The sequence below is a fragment of the Haemaphysalis longicornis genome, unplaced genomic scaffold, assembly GCF_048455015.1.
Source record: "Haemaphysalis longicornis isolate Haplotype H1 unplaced genomic scaffold, Haemaphysalis longicornis Haplotype H1 scaffold_7, whole genome shotgun sequence".
NCBI classification, from domain to species: Eukaryota; Metazoa; Arthropoda; class Arachnida; order Ixodida; family Ixodidae; genus Haemaphysalis; species Haemaphysalis longicornis.
Window position 1 is genome coordinate 163,865,300 of NW_027526422.1, and position 23,620 is coordinate 163,888,919.

A 23,620-nucleotide genomic window follows, 5' to 3' on the forward strand; every position below is an offset into this window, starting at 1 on the left:
TTGCGTGTAAAGAACTTCATCATGGAGAACAATTGCCTGTTTTCAAATGATTCAAGCATGTGTGAAAGTTATCGATGACCTAGCAATAGGTACTCGCATGTGAGTTCTGCTAGTGTTTGTGATATTACAGGAAAGCTCGGGTTGTATTAGGCTATTTTTTTTTATTTTCCGGTGTCTGTCAGTCGCCCGCTACCAGTCGCGCTCATCAAGGGTCCCCGAAAGTAAGTCATCGATTCCAACCAACAAACACTTCTGCTGCAGCCAGACACGAGGGCTCGCCCGAACCTCGAGTAGGGCCGAGCGGCACCTGGAATGTGAAAGGAGGAAAACAATACTGCAGCGGAGACGAAAGAAAAGATGTGGGATTTTACTGCACAGGCGACGCGTTTGCGCAATAAAATGTGTTCCATGTCCCGTCAGTAGTGCCATCCCCCGGAATATACGGGGTACAGTTGCTCGCTGAATCTGCGCCACTCTCGCAAAGCGCCGCTGCCACCGCATCTAATGCCGCACGCAACATTGTTTCACGGAACTGAAAAATGTGATTAACGGCACCCTCTCAAACACACACGAAGGCCTACAGTAACTTTGAAAGTTAAGTAAATTATGTCCTAATAATAAATGAAACCCGGGATACGGCCTGTCGTTATTCAATTTATACATTTTTTTTACCTTTTACTGCCCTGTCACTTGTTTAAGCCCTGTATAGACAACAGTGGATTACGCCACGCGGAAAATTCAAATATCTTTTTTAAAATTCATCCAGATGTCTCCCACGAGTGTGGTCACAATAAAACCCGCGTCATGCCTCTACAGAGGAGCGGCAGAAGCGATCTTCCAATCAGTGAGAGAGAGAGAGAGAGAGTAAACTTTATTCAGTTTTCCAGCTGTGTTGCTTGGTCTTCGGCCATGAGCCCTTCGGCTCTGGCAGCGTCCTCAGCCAGATGGATGGCCCAGAGTTGATCTTCTGGGATGGAGCTGAGCAGTGCGGTCTCCCACTGCTCTCTGTTAATGGTTTTCTGGCCATTTGTGATCGGCTGCGGACATTGCCATAACATGTGCGCTAGGTGTACTTGTTCCTGACATCTATCACACTCAGGGGAGCAGCGCCCTGGGTAGCAATAGCTATACACAAGTAAGTTTGGATACGAGTGGGTCTGTAGGATTCGCCAGACCACCGAATGCCGCTTACTGAGGGATGGGTGCGTGGGTGCGAAGCGGGCCTGGCCTAACCGATAACCACCGGTGATGTCCCTGCACGACAAGAGATTGTCCCTGCCTGACATGGGGACGAGTTCCGCTCCGGAAGTGCCATCCGCTCTGTCGGTAAAGCCTCCAGCGGCGTCGTGCGCAGACACGTTCCCTACAAGGCTGCAGTGGGCGGGGGTCCAAATTACGTTCTGCACAATCGGTGAGAAAAAATATTTTACCCCTTTTGCCCGCATTGTCACACACCTAATCAATGAAAGAGCATCAACGACAAGAAAAAATACAAGATTTACGCAGTCACTCATTACAAGACGGATATCGTACAGCTGTCCTTTCGAAACATGTCCTGGGACAGAAAAAAACGAAATAAATACCATCGTTAAGTCAGCATATAAGCAAGCCTCTAAACACCTAAATTGTTGCCATCACCGAAACGGTTGGTGATCTTCCTATTGCAACTTGCTAATATCAGCCTAAGCATGACTACTCACAATGAAAACGCCATAATACTTGCCTGCAGACAGGATACCTAAACGCTTGAGAAAGAGTCTTCAATCTAAATTGACATCACACTGACCTCACACAGTTCACCTCACACTGATAGCCGTACATGACGGTCCGGAAGGTTACACAAGAGCCGACCAATCATCACCCGAGCTGGCATACCACACACCCTAAAGCCGGGAGTACTACACTCCAGTCCCTCCAATTAATGCAGAACCTCGGTTTATCCTACTCCAAGGAAATGCTCCGTCGCCCCCGCGAAATGGGGATTTTAGCGCGAAACTTTGCAATTTCCCCGCAGGATAGAATCTAACTCATATATACGCAAGACTGGTTGATCGAACATTGTTGTAAGGAAATGCCCGACGTTGCCATGAAACCGCTAAATATGTGAAAAACTCCAACCTACGCCATAAAACCTGGCTATATTTAAAGATATTATCAAGAAAAAACAACTCAAACAATACATACTTCACTTCAGTTAAAACATGGAAGGCAGTCCTGACCACCTCATCACCAGGATATCAGCGTGAGCTTGTCCAAAAAGCAGCTGCAGCTGGGGTCCGCCACTTCGGGTTCCACCCATCAGCTCCCTAGCATTAGGTTGGGCCATTTTCTTGACCTGTCGCCATATCTTACTCAATAGAAGTCTTTTCTCTGTCCCTGTCCCTTTTATGCAGAAAACACGAAGTTCACGTCAGCCAGAACGCTAGAGAAAAAACTAAAAACACTGATACTGACACCCTTTATATGAACACTTCGCAGCCCAAACCTTTCACGCCGGCTACAGATGGCCTCTGTCTTTCGTGCGCCACGCCGAATAAGAGCTGTCTCAGCTAGTTTTCTCTCTTCAATGAAGGTATGGGAAAGCATACAAAGCAAATGGCGCAGCTCGTTCGAGCACGCTACATCAACGTCGAAATGTGGCTATCGCGTGGTACATCTTAGGACCTAAACCTAAATGTCATCTGCAACTTTTCTACTTCCACTAATTTATGTATGGGTCACATCGTCATTTGTCGACATACCAGCGTGTATATATAGTTAAATTGGCACGTTGAGTACTCAGTCGCTAAGAAAAGCATGACTGGTGCCATTCCAACACAAAATCTGATTGACCAGTATTAAGATTTGTTGCCTTTCCCTCCCTCCCTAAAAAAAGTTGGCACATCTTCCACTAGTGGTGTACGGCTGGAGAAACAAGGAAACTGGCAGTGCCTCTCATTTCTTCGGAGATGCAGCTGTTGCACGGAACATGCATTTCCGAACTTGCAGCTGAAAGGTCTCTATGATTATCATGCCCGGATGGATTTGTTCGCTGGCTTTCACATCCCTCACCAAGTCGGCCGCGTTAGCACGTGCTAAATTGGCGACAACCGACTTTGCAAACTCGGTGTGTGTACCGGGACCTTGTTTGTGCTTCCGACTTTAGCGCGAACGCGCGTGACCTGGCGAAGAAAAGAGCACGCAACAAATTACGCCACCAACACTAGCCTGATTGTTCTCGAATGTATAGTTGGATGGTGCCGGGCGATCGTGACGAGGCGCACCCTTACGTGTGTCTTGTATTTTTTTTTTGTTTCGGCGAACTGCCAACGTGCGCGAGCCAACGCGCAAGCATGGACGACGCCGAGCGCTCGTCACGAGTCGAATGCTCACGTGCGCTCTGTGTTTTCTTCACTTGATATTCGTTTTGTATTTTTGCGAGCCCCCCGCGTGGTGCAAGTCCAGGCGCAAGGACGGACGATGCACGCCCACGTGAGCTCGGTATTTTCTCGATATTTTTTTTTCTGTTCATGGACGGTGCAACAAACATCCTAAAGAGCTGTGCTGTTAACCTTCATTGTCCTTCCCCTATGTGAATAAGGAAGCCCAACAAAGCTGTACACAGCCTCAGGAGGGCGCGAAACAAAACATACTTGTTTGTAATTTGCAATTAAGTGCACTTCTAAGTCATTAGCAGGATGAAACCTGAAAGTACGTGAATAATATTTGTGCGCACAAATGTGTATCTGTGGGTCCTCCTGGAGAAAAAGCCATTGTAATGAGCGCAGACAGGAGCTGAAAAATGATTACTTCACTGTGAATCGCGTAATAACAAAACGTAGATGAAACTCAGCGTAAAATAAAAACTAGCTCCAAATTTTGCATGTCTTAGCGACGAATACCTCCTCAACCCGACCTCGCCAACCACAGAATCATTGTCTCAACGTGGCAAGGAACTCGGTGAGACCACAAACAAGTATCTGGACCGCATCAAACCTTGTTACAGGCCGTACAAGGTGGGTTTCATCCCCCCGCTTCGCTGAGCCTAAGCGAGGCGGTGCCGCTGCCAGCTCCGGCATGCTGGAGCAAGCACGTGCGCCAGCAGCTCCACGGGACCATGGTGGCACGGAAGCCACATCGGCAGTGGTGGCCAGCATGCCAGGCGATGCTTCCACGTCGCAGAAAGTAATCGGAGCAGCTCTAATGCTGGTACCCATGGTGACTGGTGAATCCATCTCACAAAAAGAATGTAAAGACACCACTGGCTGGTTCCAATGTTACGGGTGCAACCATGGCCGCGGTCCGCCGATCAAAGAAGCGCACACTCTGCTACGTAAAAAACCCACGAGGAAAAGGCGGAGCACCAGAATTGCCCTACTCAACGTCCGCGATGCCGACGCCTACCCAAAGACGGCATCAAAGTCGTGATTCGGCGGCCGGACGACCTCAATGTTGCGCGCATCAGCGAAGCTACCCAGAGAAACATCATGTTATGGGCTGCCGGCCTAGACCACGAACTGGCCTCGACGGACATTTTCCGAGCTAACCACACTCAAAACATTGGGGCTTTGAGCACAGCGCCTCTAGAAAGAGCGGTGAGATACACTCGCATTGACGAAGTCTAGATCGGCGAAACAACTTACGCGACCCAAGCCTACGTGACTCCTCTAGGAGATTCGGTATTGGGGTCATCTACAACATTCTCCCTTATGACTCACCCGAAGACATACCAAGAAGTGTTGTGTATTCCGGAACACCACAGCCCTCTACGCCAGAAGCATGGGCAGGGGCACAAACTACTAGAGCAGGGGCACAAACACAAGGTATCCACATGTGTGCAAAAAAAGATAACAGGAAGATTAACGGAGCATTACGGTTATACTGGACCATGTTCTAGCCGATAGTAGACAACTCAAAGCCGAGCTCGCGCAGATCAAACGTAGCTGTACCCCGGCAACCTCGTCAGCCCGAACACCAGCCTCACACCCTTTTGACCAACACCATCCGCGTAGCAAAAGGCAGAATGAGGACGCGGTTGATCACCCACCGCAGGAAAACTATCAAATGGAACGACTGAGTCAGTGCTTCAGGCAGGGATTTGAGGAGCTTGAGTGCACAGTGAATTCTCAAAGCACTGCGTTGGCGAATATCGGGGAGACTCATGACCTCAGGGTCACCGTTCCCGAATTTAAGGTACCTCCACTCCCTTGGGCGTGTACATCGTCGCCAACACCACCTCCGCAAGTCGGACCTATCCGCCCCTCTCGTTTCCCAAAGGGACACGGTGCACCTTCCTATGCCGATGCCGTACAATTGACTGCCTTTCAACCAGCCTATGATCAAAATTCACAAGAACAGGCAAGCAACGATAGCCACTCTTACTGCACCTTGCAGTGGAACTGCAGAGGATACAGGTCCAAACTGGGAATCCTATAACAGCATATGAACCACATACGGCCAAATCACCAGACTACACCAGATATCATAGCATTACAAAAGACAGAGGTCCCAGCTAAACTCTCGGTATTCACGTGTTACCACTACGTTTGGACAGACACCGGTGTACCCTCGCCAAGATGGATCACTACCCCTGTGCATCGAAATATTCGAGCAAAGGAAATATCGCTGGAGTGCCAGGGGCCGGACTTTGTTTTTTTTAAATCCTGCGCGCTACCGCCAAGACGAAGCAAACGTTTTACGCCCTCATTGTATACAGGGCCCCAAGACTATACAGTAATGTCGGGTCCCTGCTCCAGATGTCTCACCAAGTATTCCATGGCCATTATTTGGTTACCTTTGGGGATTTTAATGCGCCCCACACAGCTTGGGGGATACCGGAGACCCACAAAAAAGATCAGCATGTATTTGATACCCCGCAACAGCTCAATCTCAGCCTATGAACGAATCCGGCGCACAAAACCAGACAGTGCAACAGCGTCCAGCGGAATACCACGCCGGATCTGAGTATAGTAAAGAACTTCAACACCGCACAATAGAGAAACACGCTTTCGACATAGGCAGCGATTATTATATCGTGAAAGCACTCCTCGTGGCAGGGCTTACCAAATCAGTGGGGCGCAAACACACAGTGATTGACTGGAACCTCCTCAGGGAAATCTAAACAAACGCAAGACCTCCTAATATTGAAGATGTAGAGGAGTGGGTCAAAATCTTGTTTGAGCACATCGACATGGCCACTAAAACCGTTCCTGAAGAAGCAAATCTCGAGAAAGTGGGCTCGGGCATGGTTCGTGTGTTGGAGGCGAAGGAAAGCATACAGAACCGCCTTCAGAGAAACAGACACAACCACATCCGGCGGCGAAGGCTTGCTCGACTAAACAAGGATGTAGAAAAGCATGCTGCATGTTTAAGCACTTAGCACTGAAATGCCGTGTGTGATCTCATGGAGAGACAACTGAGCACACCACGCAAGTGGCACACAATCTGCAGCCTGCTAAATCCCGAAGGAAAGTGCATCGTTCAACGCAACGATATGCTAACCGTGCTGCATTCCCAAAAACCTTATTCGCAAACACTGCTGGAAAAACTAGAGCATCTGCGCATGCCCCAGTGTTCTGAAGAACTTCCACGACCCTACACGGGGAAGGCAAACTCAGCGCTCAGCAGCCCTATTAGTAAAGCTGAGGTGTATGTGGCATCAGGTAGCTCAATACACGATCCGCGCCTGGTTCCGATGGCATCCCTAATTAGGTCATCGCAAACCACGACGACTCATCCATTGCCACGCTCACCGACCACATGAACAGGATGTTGGATAGAGGTAAGCTCCCTTCGGCTTGGAAACATGCCTCGGTCACCATCATCCCGACGGCGGGCAAAGAGCTCAAGTTGGAAATCTCAGTCCCATCTCCCTAACATCATGCCTTGACAGGCTACTTGAGCCTGTAATTCTCAGTCGACTGCTCCAGCACATAGAAGAACGACAGTTGTTTCCTCACACCAACTTAAGACTACGGCTCGGCTCATCTACCCAGGATGTGATGCTGAAGCTGCAGTATGAGATATTCGACAACCCTGACGCACCCCCTCTCGACGCGTGGGTCATTATGGGCCTGGAGCTTACGAAGGCGTTTGATTGCGTGAGCCATGCGGCCATGCTAATGATCTCAACGACCTCAACGTTGAGGCCACGACATATCCCTAAATTGCGGACTTCGTTTCGCAACGTACCACTCAACTCAACATCCAGGGTCTCAAAGCGGACTCCACAAGCCTCAGCAGCAGGGGGACACCACAAGGCTCCGTGCTCTCCGCCTTCCTTTTCAATTCGTCCAAGCTTGGGCTGAATCCTTTGCTCGACCAGATCCCTAACATTCGCCATAGCTTGTAGGCCGATGACATTACGGTGTTGACAGTAAGTTGTAATGATGCCGAGATAAAGAAACGCCTGCAAGCAGCCGCTTATGTACTAACATACGTACACGATAGTGATTTGGTCGGTTCCCCCCAGAAATCAGAAATCCTTCTGTACAACCCCACAAGACCACGTAGGTGACCATCATCTGCTCAAGACATTCAAGTGTTCCACAAAGGAAACGCCATCCCCAAGACTGACTGCATTCGCATTCTGGGTCTGCGGATCCACGAGAAAGGCACCAACACATGAACCATTCAAGCATTGCACAATGCAGCTGCCCAGATTACCACCTTAATAACCATGATCGCAAACAGTATGGCCTCAAGGAGCCCAACCACCTCCGCCTTCTGCAGACCTTCAGCATCAGTGAAATTACGTACGTCGGCCCCAATGTCAAGCTTAGGAGAGCAGAAACAGAAAAAAGTAATCGAATTACTCGAAAAGCCACTAAGGCAGCGTTGGCATCCCTATCAGCGCCGCTACGGACCGGCTGCTAGAGATGGTCATTCATAACACACTGGACCAGCTCATTGAATACTATCTACCATCACCGGGAGAAACATCCTAAAATCCTTGCGCATTTCTTACACCCATCAACACGAACACAAGACCACCCTACAGCGGGAACTATGGGAGCACATCAGTGTGTCCCCGATCCTACGCAACATGCATCCATCGTATCACCAGGGGCGCAGACAAGCAAGGGCTTTGGCACTGCACGAGCAGTACCACTATACCCCAGAGGTCTGCTACCTAGACACTGCGAGCTACCCTGGCCAAAGCGCGGTAATGACAGAGCTGGTTGACCACCATGGTAATGCGGTATTCTCGTGTTCGGTCAACACGTCCCGTCTAGATGCGGGAGAAGAAGTGTCCATCGCACTCGCCATCACGGGTACAGCATAGTCATATAAGATTCTAATACCGCCCTGCGGAACTACGCAAGAGGGGGGGGGGGGGTTCTACGGAAGTGGCGCATATACTACGGACCCGGTCTGAGACAGCAGCAAGAGAAGTTCGTCTCGTTTGGACACCAGCGCACTGGTTCCTCCCGGCGGACGAGATGGACCACGAGGCAGCCCGAGGATTCTGCAACCAGGCTGACCCCCAGTCCGAAGAGGTGCCGTCTGACACGGAGGGAAGCAATATGCTGTGGACATATCAGGAAACTACACAGCTCTATGGGATGAGTGGTCTTAAACTTTTGGCAGCTCACAGATCCCTCACAAGAAGGACAATCGGTAGCGTGGCGTAGGCTGCAGACATTCCCTCTCCCCCCCGAGCTATGCCATCGGCAGTACCCAGAAAGGTACCAGGACACCTGCAAATGGTGTGGACTGTCAGCTGCTTTACTCACCAGCATGGTTTGCGCCTTCCGCCTCAAACGCCAGCCCGCCAACCCCGGATTCCGCACCAGTAATTCCGAGCAGCACGGGCCGCGCTGCTCAGCTGCATTCCTGAAGTTCAAGTTGCGGTCGTCCAGCTCGGGGAAGACGCTGCCAGGGGTCATGACCTTCTGGCCACCGTCTGAAGAAGCGCCCATCCGGAACCTCGCTCTCGGATAACTACGCTAAGCAAAGATGACAAATAAACTTTTATCTCTATCTATCTCTCTTTCTCTCTTTGGGAGTTTTGATTAAACAGCCACCATAACCCTGTCACAATACCTCTCCGTAGACAGCTGTGTGTTCAGAGCAGGTCCGAATCCTGTAATGTTGACAAATATTCTTCAAAATGTCTATTGTTAACAAATAGCGCTCGGCGTGTGGATAGAGGCGTCTTAGGGGGAAGTTTTGTAATGTAGTTTTGCGATAGTTTCGATAAAACAAGAGTAGTAGTGGTAGCAGTGAACATTTATTGGAACGAAACGAAAAGGGAAAAGGGTGGTGCTGAAGCGTCCGTAGTTCAGAATGCCTCTTGACCGGGCCGACTGGATAGCCAGAGAAACCAAGGCCCTCGGCCGTGTGCGGGCTGGTAAGCTAACAAGACAGAGTTTTTTGTAACCATAGTCCATCTGCATGCAGCCATGTGTTGACAGCAGATGGAAATTCTCTAGATTTACTACTTCACTCTCATCAACTAAATATGCGAAGTGACTAAAACTTGGCGTAACTATGAAGTTGTCATAGCAGCTATAGTTTTTCACTTTACTTTTTAAGACGTCTACAATAATTGTAAAACAACAGAGCGCGTTGCACTACTATTTGAGCCTGCGCGTGTCTTTGAAGCCAGCGCATACGATTTTTCGTTGACGTGACTCAGATGTAGGAACACTATATTAGTCAAAACGACACATATACAGCTCGGATGCAGAGACATCTAGTCAGCATTTCAATTTTGTACGACATACAAGACAGCTACAATTTTGAGGAAACAGGTGAGGGTGATTGCGTTATTTCGCTTAGAGCGAAAAGTATCCGCAATTTCACGCTACAGGTGGTATGATTGCGTAGCGGGCTTTGCCCAGCGGCGAACAAAACGGCTGAAACGTGGCCGTGCTGTCAGGCCTGTCCGGCGTGTGCAGGCCATTGAAGTAAGCAGAAAACGTACACTAGCGAAAGGCACCCACTTACCGTTGTGTTCTGGCTATCCATCGTATAAACCAGCTGCTCCGTAAGTGCACGCGCGAAAGCAAGAGAAAAAGGCAACAGGATTTCATGTACTGCTGCGAAAGTATCGTGCTTCTTTTTCTTGATGGGCCGGGTTACGCGAAAAATTAAAACTCTGACATATTTGCAAAAAGGTTGATTCCGAGAGAAACTTTTTCGGTTGTAATAGGGTAGCACACATTTGCGGAACAATGAGTTTGACAACAGGTTGCATGGGTTCTGGAAAACACAACCTGAATGTCAACCTGACGGGAGAAGACTCCTTGCTTCTTGCTCACACAGTTGAAGGGCTTGCTAATCTTGCCTTTGAGACTAGAAACTTTGCGATCTCCATGAAGGATTTGAATGGCTTGAACCTTTGTTCCTACGCGTTGTGCCGTTGCTCGCTCCGGCCGCCACGTAACGGCAGAGTGGACTGCTTGTCGGTGCTTCTCCGTTCCCTCTTTCGGATGTGTCCTGCCGCTCTCACGACCGCCGTTGTACCAGCGTCGACGTTCACAGCTCGCGTCTGACCAGTTTAAGGGGGGATGGATAGCAAAACCGACCAAAATTGAATTTTGTTTTCATAGTCCCCAAATCTTCTAACACTTCTCGACAACGTTTCGATGAAGTGGCGTCCTGACATGCGCACCAGAAGTCATTTCAAGATGGCCCCAAACATGCCCAAGTGATCCCGCCTTGTCACTGTAAGTTTCGTGTGATGCACAGTGGTGTTAACATCGTTGTCTTTCTTTAAAAACATGTGAAAACGTCTATTTTTAGAAATACTTACAAATATAGCGCGTAGTTAGTTGAATGATTGTGTAGTTCACTCTAAGCCGCAATGTCAGTGCGTTACTTTAAATAGCCTTGCGCATGCATTGTGAAACGTTTGTTTACGCCATGTCGGTCGCCCAATATTCTGTTTCCACATGTAATTGTTTTCCTTTTCGACATATTACAGCGATCGTTTAAGCCTGAAATCCACTGTGCTGCTAGCATAGCCTAGCCTTTTTACAATCCTGTTGCAAAGCGAAAATTTGAAAAAAATGAAAAGACAACGTTCGAGTGCGATTACTCAAAATACCAATTTTGCTGAGAAAATGAACATTTTCTGGTCAACAATTCGAGTTGTCCAAACGATTTTGTGTGAGTTGTTTATCAATGCTGAATAGTCATTCCGATCCACAATGAGCACATTCTCACCAAATTTACTTTTTTATTCATAGCTTTCTCTCTCATAAATCATAAAAATCTGTGTTTGTGCTATCCATATATATTTTTTAAAATAAATTTTTATGCTCACTATTATTATTTTCGTTCATAAAAAAGCCTGAGGCAATTATCACACATATAGAATGTTTCAGCCCTGTGGCTCTAAAACATTTCTGTAAATGTTTCTTAAGCTGTGAAAAAAATGTCAAAACTCGCAATTTCTATTTTAAGAGATATCAAGTATTTGTAATAAAATTTTGCGCGTGGTTAGTAGACATCTATTATACATATCCTTCAAATATTCAAGTCGATAGCTCAAAAACCACCGAAGTTAGCTGGATACGTATTTGGACACCCACGTTCACTATCCATCCCCTCTTAAAGTGGTCCGATGTAACGCCTTGCGCTGTACGTGCTTTTATTTATAAAGCCTTCTGATTGTACCCTCTCTGCATACAACAATTAGGGTACAGTCATGGTCAAATGAAATTCGATCAGGAAAATATGAACCAGAATACCCAAATAGACAATTTTTTTCTGCGCAAGTCTAATTCTCCCGCCGCTTTATGGCAGGAACGAAGGTTGGAAAATGATTCATTCCAAATGAAGCTCTATATGGCCGTTGTTTGATGTCCACAAGCAGTATTGTCTTGTTTTGCCTATTCTGGTACATATCTTTGTGTTCGCTGTTCATTTTTCCCTGACTGTACACGGCAATTGCTCAGCTGGTGCACACCCTAGAGAACGCTCGCGCGGCATAAATAGAGAAGGTGGAGGTAAAACGTTTTGCGGTGAAAAATACACCTTACGGCACCCGATAAGCCCCTGTTTTCTTTCTCTCACGCTCTGTTAAGTAGCGCCTTGTAGAGCCATGTGTGGTGATCTGTGTGGCAGCCATGGCATGTCACCCATTGCATTCACTTTTTATAGTCGGACGCTGCTCGCATGGCTGGTAGAGCTCTACGGAGAGAAAGGAGAAGGAAATGAATTGGGAGAAGGCCTTCTAGAAAAAGGCACAGTCGGGTGACTTCTGAGCAGCGCTGTAAAACCTGGCGCCAAAGCGCAAGTGGTGCATTTGTGCCGGAGCGTCTCTACGCAACATCCCATGTGTGAACGTAAAACCTGAGCAAGAACGGGTCAATAAGAAAGCCTCTTAACTGGCACACGTCACTTCAAATTAACCCAAAGCTGAGACACTAGCTCCGCATTAAGGTCCGTTTAATAGCTATACTCAGTAAGAAGTTGAGAACGCCAATACCTCATCTTGTATCAATCAGCCAAAGTGACCGGACCGGATACCAACGCGGGCGCGCGCTTTGCAAGCACATTGCGCCTATTAGGTGTCGCCGCCTGCTTTCTTCGCCTAATATATTTGTCGTCACTGCAGTAATTGATAAGCGGAATGATTCTTAAAAATTATGAAAACGAATCCCCGTCACATTCCAAATGCAAGAATTAATAGACTATGTGCACAGCACGCAGGTATAACCGGCTGCAGTGTCGAGTGGCATGGGCGCTTTCTGTTTTTGTTCCCAATTTGCACTCACGTATAATCGCTCATAACATTATCCGCAGTCAAATGATATCACATGACTACAGAATTGTTGTAGGGAGTTAAGGTCCTGACAAAACTAGGGAACGGTGGCAAAAGTTTAGCAACACTTTTTCGGCGAGGCCGGTCCCAGCGCTGTGAAATGAAGCACTAGTTAGAAGAAAACGTAAGATGTGTACTCTTGACACGAAACATAAGGTTTGGCATTTTATAGTTTTCACAAAACCAATGCCTTCCTGCGTGTTACGTCCAGTTGCTCGGTTACCCAGAGGAGAAGTTGTTACGCCGAAATTATTCATGTTTAAAACGGCATTTAAAAAGCAGCGGAAACGTTCAACACTAAGTTGCCTTTGGTGATTATTCGCATTACAAGAACTCTCAAGTCCACATGTTCTTTACTCAAGGCAAGCCACGTACTGGGCACTACACTGAAATACAATTGAATTACCGTCAGTGTAAACGAGTTGAAATCTTTTGGAGTATAATCACACGTGTCGAAATGTCAGCGTAGTAGAGGGAGTGCAGAGTGTGCAAGAGCAGACATGAATACACAGAAAGTGAGTAATATTCAGTACAGATTCAATACGAAATGAAGTACGTGTAGATGGGGCACAAGTACAAGTGAATACAGAATAAATACGGATACAAGTTTGTACAAAGCGCAATTACGAGAGTGTAGATATAGGTCGGTTCAATACAGGTGAGTAGAGATGAAGTAAGATTGCAATTGAGTGCGTGTGAGCAGAGTGCATATGGATGCATACTGACAATGAGGAAAGATGAGCAAATATCGCCTAAATAAGATTGACCACAATTGAAGCACGAGCACAAAGTCAGCCGCAGTGAATTGAGTTTGAGTGAGCACGTATTCAATGTGAGCTCTCTTCGGTAAATATATGTGTTAGTACGCGTGAGTAGAATTGCGAAATAAAATGTGTTGAGTACTAATGATTTTATTTGTCGCCCAATGTTCTGACTCTCCGTTGGAGCTCAGGCCAAGCGCATACCACAAAAACACTTGTTCGTTTCCCAGGTTTTTCAGTTTTGCATGCTATGGTGCTATCACATTTGGTAAGGTTTTATTGGTATGCCAATTTAGAACTTTCAGTAGCATGGCGGTGCAGTATGGCTAAGACCTCCAAATATATCTGTATCTGTAGCACTTTAACTACGCATCGACATTTTTCCTAAAAAGAACACTTCATGTATAGACAGAGTTTATGAGAACAAGAATGCGTACAGCCACAGCCCACGAAGTGCAGGGTACAAGCGTCACAATTGCTCACACAAACTTTTTACCATGAATAGCACGTCACAATGGTAACCGTCTCTTGAACTAAACGCACGTGCCAAGACGCATTTATCATATCGCTAAAACAAGCTTTATATTTACCGCAACCAAAGGTAGCTAGCTATACGACAAATCAAGGGCGATGGCTCGTTGATAATTCAGCTAGAATGCATTCCTAATATACCAAGCTGGACTTTATAAAACTGTTCTTCCATTAACATATATTATTGCTGTAAAAGATGTATACTGGCGGTATTGGGCGACATTTACGTCAACCCAACTGCCATCAGGCTCTCAAAGTTACAAAGCTGCTTAAATACAACAATATTGTAATGATGAGGTAGCGGGGTTCTGTGTGGCGTTTTTTGCCCTTTGTGGTCAATTAAAACTAATTCTCGCGGTCATCTCCACGACTCAACCGCGTTCCCAGATAGCCTTAGGATTCTAAAGTAAAAAGAAGTCATGCAAAATTATTATTAAGCCAATAGAGTTTCACCCATTTTTTTTTCATCTTGAACTCTGTTACAATCAGGAGAAGTACGCCAGCTGCTTCAACAGTCGCAACCGAGTGTCGTCTTTTGTGATTTGAAAAATGCGGAAAAAGCGAAGAAAGCCTGCGCGAAACTGACTTGTGTAAAGGTGAGAAAAACACGCCCAACATTGTATAAGAGAAAGCAATGAAGATGAAAATTCCAATTTCCGGGCAATTGTGCTAATTGGCGGGGTACATATCTATTAAACGGGTATTTCGCACATCGAGAACTACGTATTGGAAACACTATTGTTCTGTGCTCCGTAACGTGACGGCAAGCCGAGCGAACTAGCTAAAGATCTAAGCGAGAGTTTTTATTTTAGCAGCAAAGGAACGCACGGGTTCACCATTGTACCATAAATGACTATTGAACTGTAAGATATAAATTGAAGCAAAGGGCAATAAAACCTTGAGCCGTAAACTAAGGGCGCAAACAAAAATGCGCTTCAAGAGGACTGTGATTTGGGCGAGTTGGTGAATGTTTATGATTGACAATCCAGCGCGCGAAAACACGGCACAAAAAAGAACGAGAGTTAGACAGGACAGCGCTGCACTCACAACTGATTTATTTTGAAGAAAACATTGGTCAAATATACAGATCAGTCTCCCACGTGGCGGTAAAATATTGCACCCGATAACAAAAAAAAACGCAATCATTAATCGGTTTGCACATGGGTAGTCTTTGGTTTACTTGGTCATGCAAAGGCGTCACTCAGATACGCGTATTCCCGGTCATGCAGCACTATTGAGGGCACACTTATACAACGGTCAGCAGCTCGTCTGATTTGAAAGGCCTCGATAATTTTCCGCGTTTTTTTTTTTTGTGGTTATCGGGTGCAATAATTTACCGCCACGTGGGAGACTGATCTGTATATATGACCAATGTTTTCTTCAAAATAAATCAGTTGTGAGTGCAGCGCTGTCCTGTCTAACTCTCGTTCTTTTTTGTGCCGTGTTTTCGCGCGCTGGATTGTCAATCATGAAAAATGCGCTTCGCTACGCAATGTGCAGCACCTCTACTGCTTAAAACCAGAGCGTGTTTACCCCGCTCCCTTCGTAAATCAAGATAGAACTCATTCTCATTTTACCTATTCTCGATAGAACCCTACTGCATTGTTTTTCTCCGCACACACTTGACAACGTTTTCCCCTATCAGGCTTATTATATCCCTTCCTGTACAACATTTAGGAAAAAGCATGCAACTAGATGATTGACAGAGAACACACTATGTGGTTATGCGACTGTGCACAACTGTTTCAAGGATGCAGCAAATTCGGAGTGTTATTTCCAATAGAGTCCCCGTAGCTGCATCAGACAAGAAAAAAATTATAAAGGATGAACGCTGCTTTCCTGTGCAGCGAACGAACAAGCTGTGCGAACCTTTCACGTGAGATGAATGAAGTCAACAAGTGCATCCTTTCGAATGACCTAAACGGAGATTACTAGTTCATGAGAATTGTAATATCGTAATCATTATTATATTATTTATATATATAGCATAAACATAGCATGGTTATAATATTCTTACACTCCCATGGTGGTAGAGGCTCCTTGTGAAATATAGTGCTGTGTACTTCAGTGGTTACGTTGTGTTGAAAAAGCGCATCCTGGCTTCAACAAAATGCGCCACTGAGACTTAAACGGTAAACAGTTGTCGGAATGTTCGTATACACGAAATTCTAAAGGAATAATCTATCTCAGGGTGTAAAGCAATACGAGGCATGGATTTAGAGGCATTTCGTCACACAAGTAGGTAACCTTCTACACTTTGACGCAATGGTAACGCACTGTTTAATGTCCGCTCTAACTGTTACCTTGTAACGGGTCGCCCTTCTTTCTGCCAGGTAATATGTACGTAATATACAATAAAATGGGTTCGTTTTCGTGCCGTAGATAGAGACGTTAGGCTCAAAGATACCAAGCGAATGCTTCATGTCCTGAAGGTAGTAGACCTCGCGTGTATTATAGATATGAATAGAATTGTCGACAAAAAGACGAGTTTTCCTAATCCGATCTACAGCTATTACCAAAGTTAGGGTTGTCAATGTGGTGCGTTATATTATGCGGTAAGCAGATCCTGGTATACAAAGAACATTTCACCCATGAAGTATTTATGATTGTTAACGTCGTGTACAACTGAGGGGTCACATACCCCTGTTTTTAAATAAATAATGCCATGGTTTTGCCTATTCTTTGGTTCCGTCCGGTTATCTGCTGCTTGACTGCATTGCGCCAGCTGCCAATATTTCACCACTCTGTTACTCTGTCGCGAACTTGAGGAACCAACGAAAGCCGAGCTTGGCGGTATGGTTCCATTGCAAAAGAGGGTACCAAAAAGACAGGGACAAGCCAAGACGCACTGATCGTTCGTTTTGCTACGAGCACCCACCTCTTTTACGCTGTTCTACAATGGGGTTGCGAGGTTTCAGTTTGTGAATATGAAATTGCTCTTTGTATTCTGATATTCGTTTGCTGGATGTTGGATCAGGGGTCCTGCTAATGGCAAGCGCTTTCAAAAGGAAAAAATAAGGTAAAGAACGCGAAGGACAAAGACTGGCCACTGTCCTTGTTCTGGTCGTTCTTTTATATTTTTTCCGCACCTAAAGGTAATGGCTATAACAAACCAAATAGCTCAAACCCACACGTTGTTAGGTTGCTGATGGTGAAGGTTCACAGACAATATCATTTCACAGAATCATTGCCCGCACAGACATTAGGTCCTCTGGGTCCAACATTGATATCTGCCCTTCCAAATAATGACGTGCCCACAGTTTCATCTCCTGCCTTCCTAGAGCACTGTTCATTATTCCTGCAAGCACTAGCTCCTTCAGTTTGAAGGGATTCCGATTTCACCCCCAATATTAGCAGCGCAAAAGAACTTTAAGTTACGCTAAATACCTACAGAGTAATCGCTCTTGAAAGGACTGCCATGAGCGGGAAAGCTGCACATGTCCTAAATACTCTCCTTCGTACGAATTGGCGTATTTTCATTTCACCTGTATAGGGTAAGTTGTACACCGCAGTTATAGGACATAATAGATGTGCATCCTGCAGTGTCTGGTCTCCTTCGGCGAGTGCGAAGCAATGGTGACTTTTTCAACTCTCAAGCGCATTGCTCGACCGTCACCATATCCAGACGTTCCCGATTGTGTGGGCAGCAACGAGAATAGACTGCTGGCTATTTTCTACACCAGTGGTTCGACAGGCGAACCCAAGGGAGTGCAGCTGTCGCACAAGAACTTCATCTCGTCGCTTGTATGCTTTTCGTAAGTAACAGAACAACAAGACACCCAGTACAGTGCAACCGGTAATTAGGTTATGCCAAATGTCAGCCTTCAAAGGTAGTTCATTCCGCTGTGACTATAAAAAACGTTTACCTTGTGCCTGGCAAGGTACGTGGCATACAGAGGCCATTTTGCTCAGTGATAAATGCCCCTCTAAAAGTTGGGCAACAAAACAGTCATACAAAAACCTGGCGAAAGAAGAGAATTCACCGAACGTAGTACAGCAAGCTTACCATAGTTTTGTTTGGAAGAATCTGAAACTCTATAATAACGTAAACCAGTCTACGAAATGATCAAACCGGCCAAAAATGAAGCACGAAAGGGCGGGCACAAGTACCATCTCTGTCAGGGTACACTAAGCATTACATTTATTCCAGTCAAATCAAATGCGTGCTTATCCAGCATACCAGGACAGTAACCTAGAACACCTTTAAAGTTATTTTCCTAACGCTACTTTTTCATCCACACCAATAGAGAAAATGATTGTGTTATAAGGCACTTGCCTGTCCTCCACATGACCGTGAGCCATACGAAAATATTAGCCTGACACACTTTTCTTTTGTTGAACCCAAATTACCGATCCTTCAGGTATAATAGAGAAGTAAACGGGTATTTTTCAAAATTTTATTTTTAAACAATTGTAAAAAGCGATGCTCACACGCTTTATTGAATTTCCAAGTTTAAATTAATTCGTCAAAAGTGTTCAGAATGCCTTTTATTCATAAATGCAGGGGAGTTGCAGCGGAGCGCTTATGATTCCCATTTCTTAGTTCGCCCACTGTTTCTACCAAGTGCGCTTTGTGTGTGAAACATTATAAGCTTATCGGGTGCTCTGAGCTTTGCGCTGGGATGGACCTTTTCGGTTAAGCTAGAGCAAATGAAGCTTTCAGTGAAGGAAACAAAAATTACAAGAAAGCACGCCGTACATTGCTTTTTAATCTAATTTAGGATGTGACCTTGGAAAAAAGTCAGACTAAGAAAGGAGGTTTCTCATTCCTTGTTTACACGAAATTTTCTAGGGCAAAGGCACACCTGCTGAGCAGAAAACAATGGTAACGGGGAGAATTCGGCGACTGTATTTTATTTACGCCCTCGCTTTTTGTCGTATGTCATTTGAGTTTTATTAGGAGATCACTTTTTTGGCAACCTTTTTGATCCCACATTGCTAATTAGCGATTCTTCGTGCAGAAAAGTAGTGTTTGCACTTAAAATGTTAATTTTTGCATACAGGGACTCTGGTTTTTTGTGCACTTATTATTAAAAATAAACCGCGATTTGCTACACTGAATAACTCAAGGACTTCTTTCTTCCGATTTCATTTTCGGAATAGAAGCGTATGTAGCTACAATGTTTCTCTTGAGGGCAAAGAAACTCCGTGAACGCCGGATTATTAATGAACAGTAAATGCAAAAGCGTAATTCGAAAAGAAATGGCAAAGTGGAAGAGAAATCGCATGGCAAAATTGTAAGTTCAGCTAATCAGGTGGCATTGTCGAGCTCGAAAAGTTACAATTATTCCGAAAACATAAGCAGCAGGCTAATGAAACTGGCTTTTGTTTGGGCAGCGTGAAAGTCAGTATTTTAAACAGGTTCATCCCCCTAATATAGAGTGAGATGACATTCCGCTGGGGCCGGCACAATATATCAGCACCACGTTCGCTAAGTGTTCAAGTTCCGGCGCTTTATTTAAGTTGCGCCCCATTTAAAAGCCTTAAAATGAAGTAAACACAAAGATTTCTGTCAAACATAATGCGTGTGTTCTTTTCCTGTGATGGAGCGTTATGTCTCTACGCGTTCGAGATACTTTAGTTCCCTCACCGGAGCTTTTCCGCTGCACTCGTCTCAAACGTTTTTGATGCAGGCACGGCAACAGCGCAGTGACTGAGAGCAAGACACTTCTCGCCTACACGCCATTTATGCACATTGGTGGGTTCTGGACCCTCTGCCTGATGCTGTCGCTGGGTGCGAAGGCAGTCGTACTTGCGCCATTTGATCTCGGCGTTGCACTGACAGCTGCATTTGGACACAAGGTACGAGTCATAGCACACATTATGGGTGATATGTATATCTGGGCACACACTAACTTAGGCGTCTCTTTGCGTTTTTTTTCTGTCTATGGTGTCAGGGATCCCTCCAAAAATATTCTGCAAAAGTTAGTAAAAACCGGTTATTATTTCGGGTACGTTGAGCTATGTCAACCCCGCATACTTAATAAGGGGACGACTGCGATGTAACTCAAATGCAAAAACAAAACTTTTGGATAGCCTTAGTAACTATTTGTGGAACCAGCCGTGACGTTTAGGATGGGGTTCTTCTCTATCCGTTTTAGCAATACACCTACTGTTAATTGCCAATGCCTATCTATCTAGCCATCTATCTCTACATATATATTTATATATATATATATATATATATATATATATATATATATATATATATATATATAAAGTAGTGTCCGACGCACGTCTCAAAAAAACAAAAACAAACATGTTTACTAACGTTTCGACTGGAGGTCCAGTCTTCATCGGACTCTACTTTTTGATATTTCTTCTGGACCATTGGGGACTTCATTTTTTTGTCCGTAGATATATATATATATATATATATATATATATATATATAGATATATATATAAATATAAAGTATAAGTAAAGAGTCGGATACACAGCAAGAACAATAACAAACAAGGTTCACTGACGTAGCGGCAACGGGACTTGCCTTCATCAGAGTAAAGAGACATATTTTGCTGTCGCAAACATTTGGAACACATTTCTTATATAGGTTTGCAGAAAACTGTGAGAAGGAGCGGAAAATGTTTCGGAAAAGGAGAGTGTGCATACAGTCGGGCTACGCCTATGTTACAACAACAACAAAAAAAGAAAAGGGGGGAGGAGCGAGAGAGAGAAAGGGGTCGTGTTACCAAAGCAGCGTTCAAGGTTGCACCATGACGGGTCGACGTATGCCGCATGAGCTGCAAGTTCAGACAATGCGGAAAACTGGACAACCGCGGTTTCAAAAGAAAGGGAAGAGTATACAGTAAGGTATTCAGTGGCTGGGGAGGCTGGTTGGGGCCGTGTCTGGTGCTCACACAAGGGACAGTTGGGAGAGGAAAAGAGGTGAGGGTACGTATGCACTAATCGAGTGCGGTGAGGAAACGAATGTGTCTGCAGAAGGCGCCACATGGTGGCAGCCTCAGCTCTGAGGGAGGGGTGGGAAGGGTGAAGTTGTTTGCGAAGGAGGCGGTAATATTGGGTGATGTCCCGGTATGTGAGCACTACCGAATGGGTCATCTCGGTAACGCCGTGTTTAGGAGTAAGAGAATCGCCTGCCCGGTGTGTCAAAGCTCGGTATTGGTGGTGCGTAGCCTCATTACCACCTATGCCGGTGTGGGCCAGGGTTTACAGCAGCGTCACGGGTTCGGAAGGGGGTCGAGTGCGAAGAATTCGGAAGACCATTGATGAAATGGTGCCCCTGAGGTAATTTGAAATTGCGGGTTCCAAATCGGTTATTATTACGGAGGGGTGGGTGTTTGGGTAAGAGCGAGGACAATTGCCACGTCCTCCGCGGTGACTGAAGGCGAGGTGAGCACCGTAGCTGAAGCTTGCGGGTAGGCGCCATGTGCTCCTGTGACCCCAATGGCAAGAGAGGGCCTGCTCGGATACTCAGCCGCGGCTACATATAGGACGTTGCGGGACAGCGGGTAGCATTTGAGATGGTCCCGGGCACGGGCTAAACGGCGACCAAAGTGGAAGGTGATATTCATATTGCGAGGAAGGGGTTTAATGTGGATGCTGAAGCGGATTAAGAGAGGGATGGTAGCCATCGGATCGAGTAGAATGCGTGGGTTGAGATGCGCTCCTTCAAGAATGCAGCGGCCGGTGGGCGTTTGGGATAGGCGAGCGATTTGGGCAGTGCGGTGCGCTTTGACTGGCTCCGTCACCGTGTTGCGCAGACCTAGGGCTAGAAGTGGTTCGGTAGGGGCGCATGTAACCAAAGAAGCGCTGCACGATAGCTGCGTCTTTAAGAGCGTCCAAGGACAGGTGCTGAGTGAGGATGAGGGTGGCGTACGGTATGAGGTATCAGAAGCGAAATATGATGAAGCTATAAAGGAGGGGAAGGCACTCAGATTCAAGAGGCCATTTTTACCTGTCGTGATACAATTACTGAGGCCAATGATATGCGTTGTGTACGTGTGAAGCTGTGCGATGGTGTGCGTGCTGCGGCGAGTTGAGTGCAGGATAAAGCTAAGGATGCGGACTGGTGTGAAATTGGGAATAATGGTGCCATCGAGCGAGAGCTGTATGGATATAGCTGCACCTTGAAGGAGGGGGGCCGGAATTGTCGGGGAGGTAATATAGTAATTCTTGGGTACGATACAGGCTCCTTGATTGAGGGTCTTTTCGATCATGGCACCACTACCGCTGGGAACACATAGTGCGATGTCGTCAGCATAGATCACACATCGGAAGTTGGGAGTGTGTTCATGAGTGCGAGCGAGAGGCGTCATAGCTCGGTTAAAGAGGGGCGGGGAAAGGACGGCACCCGGGGGCGTACCGCGAGGGGGCATAGCGAAAGTTGTGGAGAGGAGTGAGCGAAGGCGCAGTGTAGCGGTGCGGTTAGAACGGAAGTTTGTTATGTAGGGGTGTATGTGACTGCCAAGAGTGTGGCGGCTGACGGAGTCGAGGATGGCGTGGTGGGAGACATAATCGAAAACTTTATGTAGATCAAGTGCGAGGATGGCGGCGTTGCGGATTTAGGTGGCTGGGCGAGGAAGTCAGCGTGAATCTGGAGGATAGCATCCAGGGTCGGAACGCCAGGACGAAAACCAGTCATAGTGGTTAGGAGTAGCTGGTTCTCTTCAAGGTAGGCAGTAAGGCGGGTTTGACAACATGCTCTAAGAATTTGCCTACGCAGGGAGTGAGCGAAATAGGGCGGAGATGTTCAAGTACAAGAGCTTTGCTGGTTTTCGGAAGTAGAGACATATTTGCGTGTTTCCACGAGCTGGAAGAGTGCCGTGCTCCCAGTGGTAGTAAACAAAGTGGTGATAAGATCAATTCAAGTATCGTCAAGATGTCGAAGAAGCTCGTTAGTGATGGCGTACGCGCCTGCGGCGGTTTGGCGGCGCAGGAAAAGGATGGCCTGTATGATTTTCTCGTGAGAAATTTCAGCATCCAGGGTGAAGTAGGGAGCTCCGGCGTAGCGTGTAATGAGTGGCTCGGAGTAATTAGAGGTCCCTATGTATAGGGCTTTAAGGCGAGTAATGATATCTTGTTTGGTGCCATCCTGCTTGTGGAGAAGCTGTGTGATACGTAAGGACTGGATGGATTTCGATTTGGGAGGGTCAAGCAGGTGTCTTGAGAGAGCCCAGGTGTAGCGCCTGTTGAGGGTACCCGCATTTTGTCACAGAGTTGGTGTCAGTTGGCCCGCGTATAGTATTTTGCGTGTCGTGTAATTTCAGTGCGGAGGAGTTCCAGTCGGCGGCGCAGGGCTCGGCGGTGCTTGCGTTTGCGCCACCGTCGCTCGAGGCTTCTGTAAGCGTCCCATTAATGCATTATTGTGGAGGCCACGTAGGCGGAGGGCATTTTCGGGTCTACGAGTTTCTCGTGTTGTTTAGCTTGCAACAGGTTCGACCAACTGCTCGAGGTCAGTGTCTTTGTCATGGTCAGGTGGAGCGATATGTTGACTGTATAAGAGAAATGCATCCCAGTCCATTATATGCGTGTGCTGTGCGTGCTCGTGTGAAGAGATGTGTATCGTGCTGTGCAACTCGGTGATGAAGTGGTCGCTTCCCAAGTTATGTGG

The 23,620-nt window shown here is 46.4% G+C and overlaps 1 protein-coding gene across 1 annotated transcript in view; it reads left to right on the forward strand.

Annotated features, from left to right (window-relative positions):
• Positions 1-23,620, forward strand: part of LOC144145418 (luciferin 4-monooxygenase-like) — a 72,267-nt gene that overhangs the window by 22,306 nt on the left and 26,341 nt on the right. Inside the window, exons 4-6 of the mRNA XM_077677030.1 lie at positions 14,536-14,642; positions 17,590-17,801; positions 19,680-19,848. Of these exons, the coding sequence (XP_077533156.1) occupies positions 14,536-14,642; positions 17,590-17,801; positions 19,680-19,848 (488 nt within the window). The remainder of the gene's footprint in view (positions 1-14,535; positions 14,643-17,589; positions 17,802-19,679; positions 19,849-23,620) is intronic.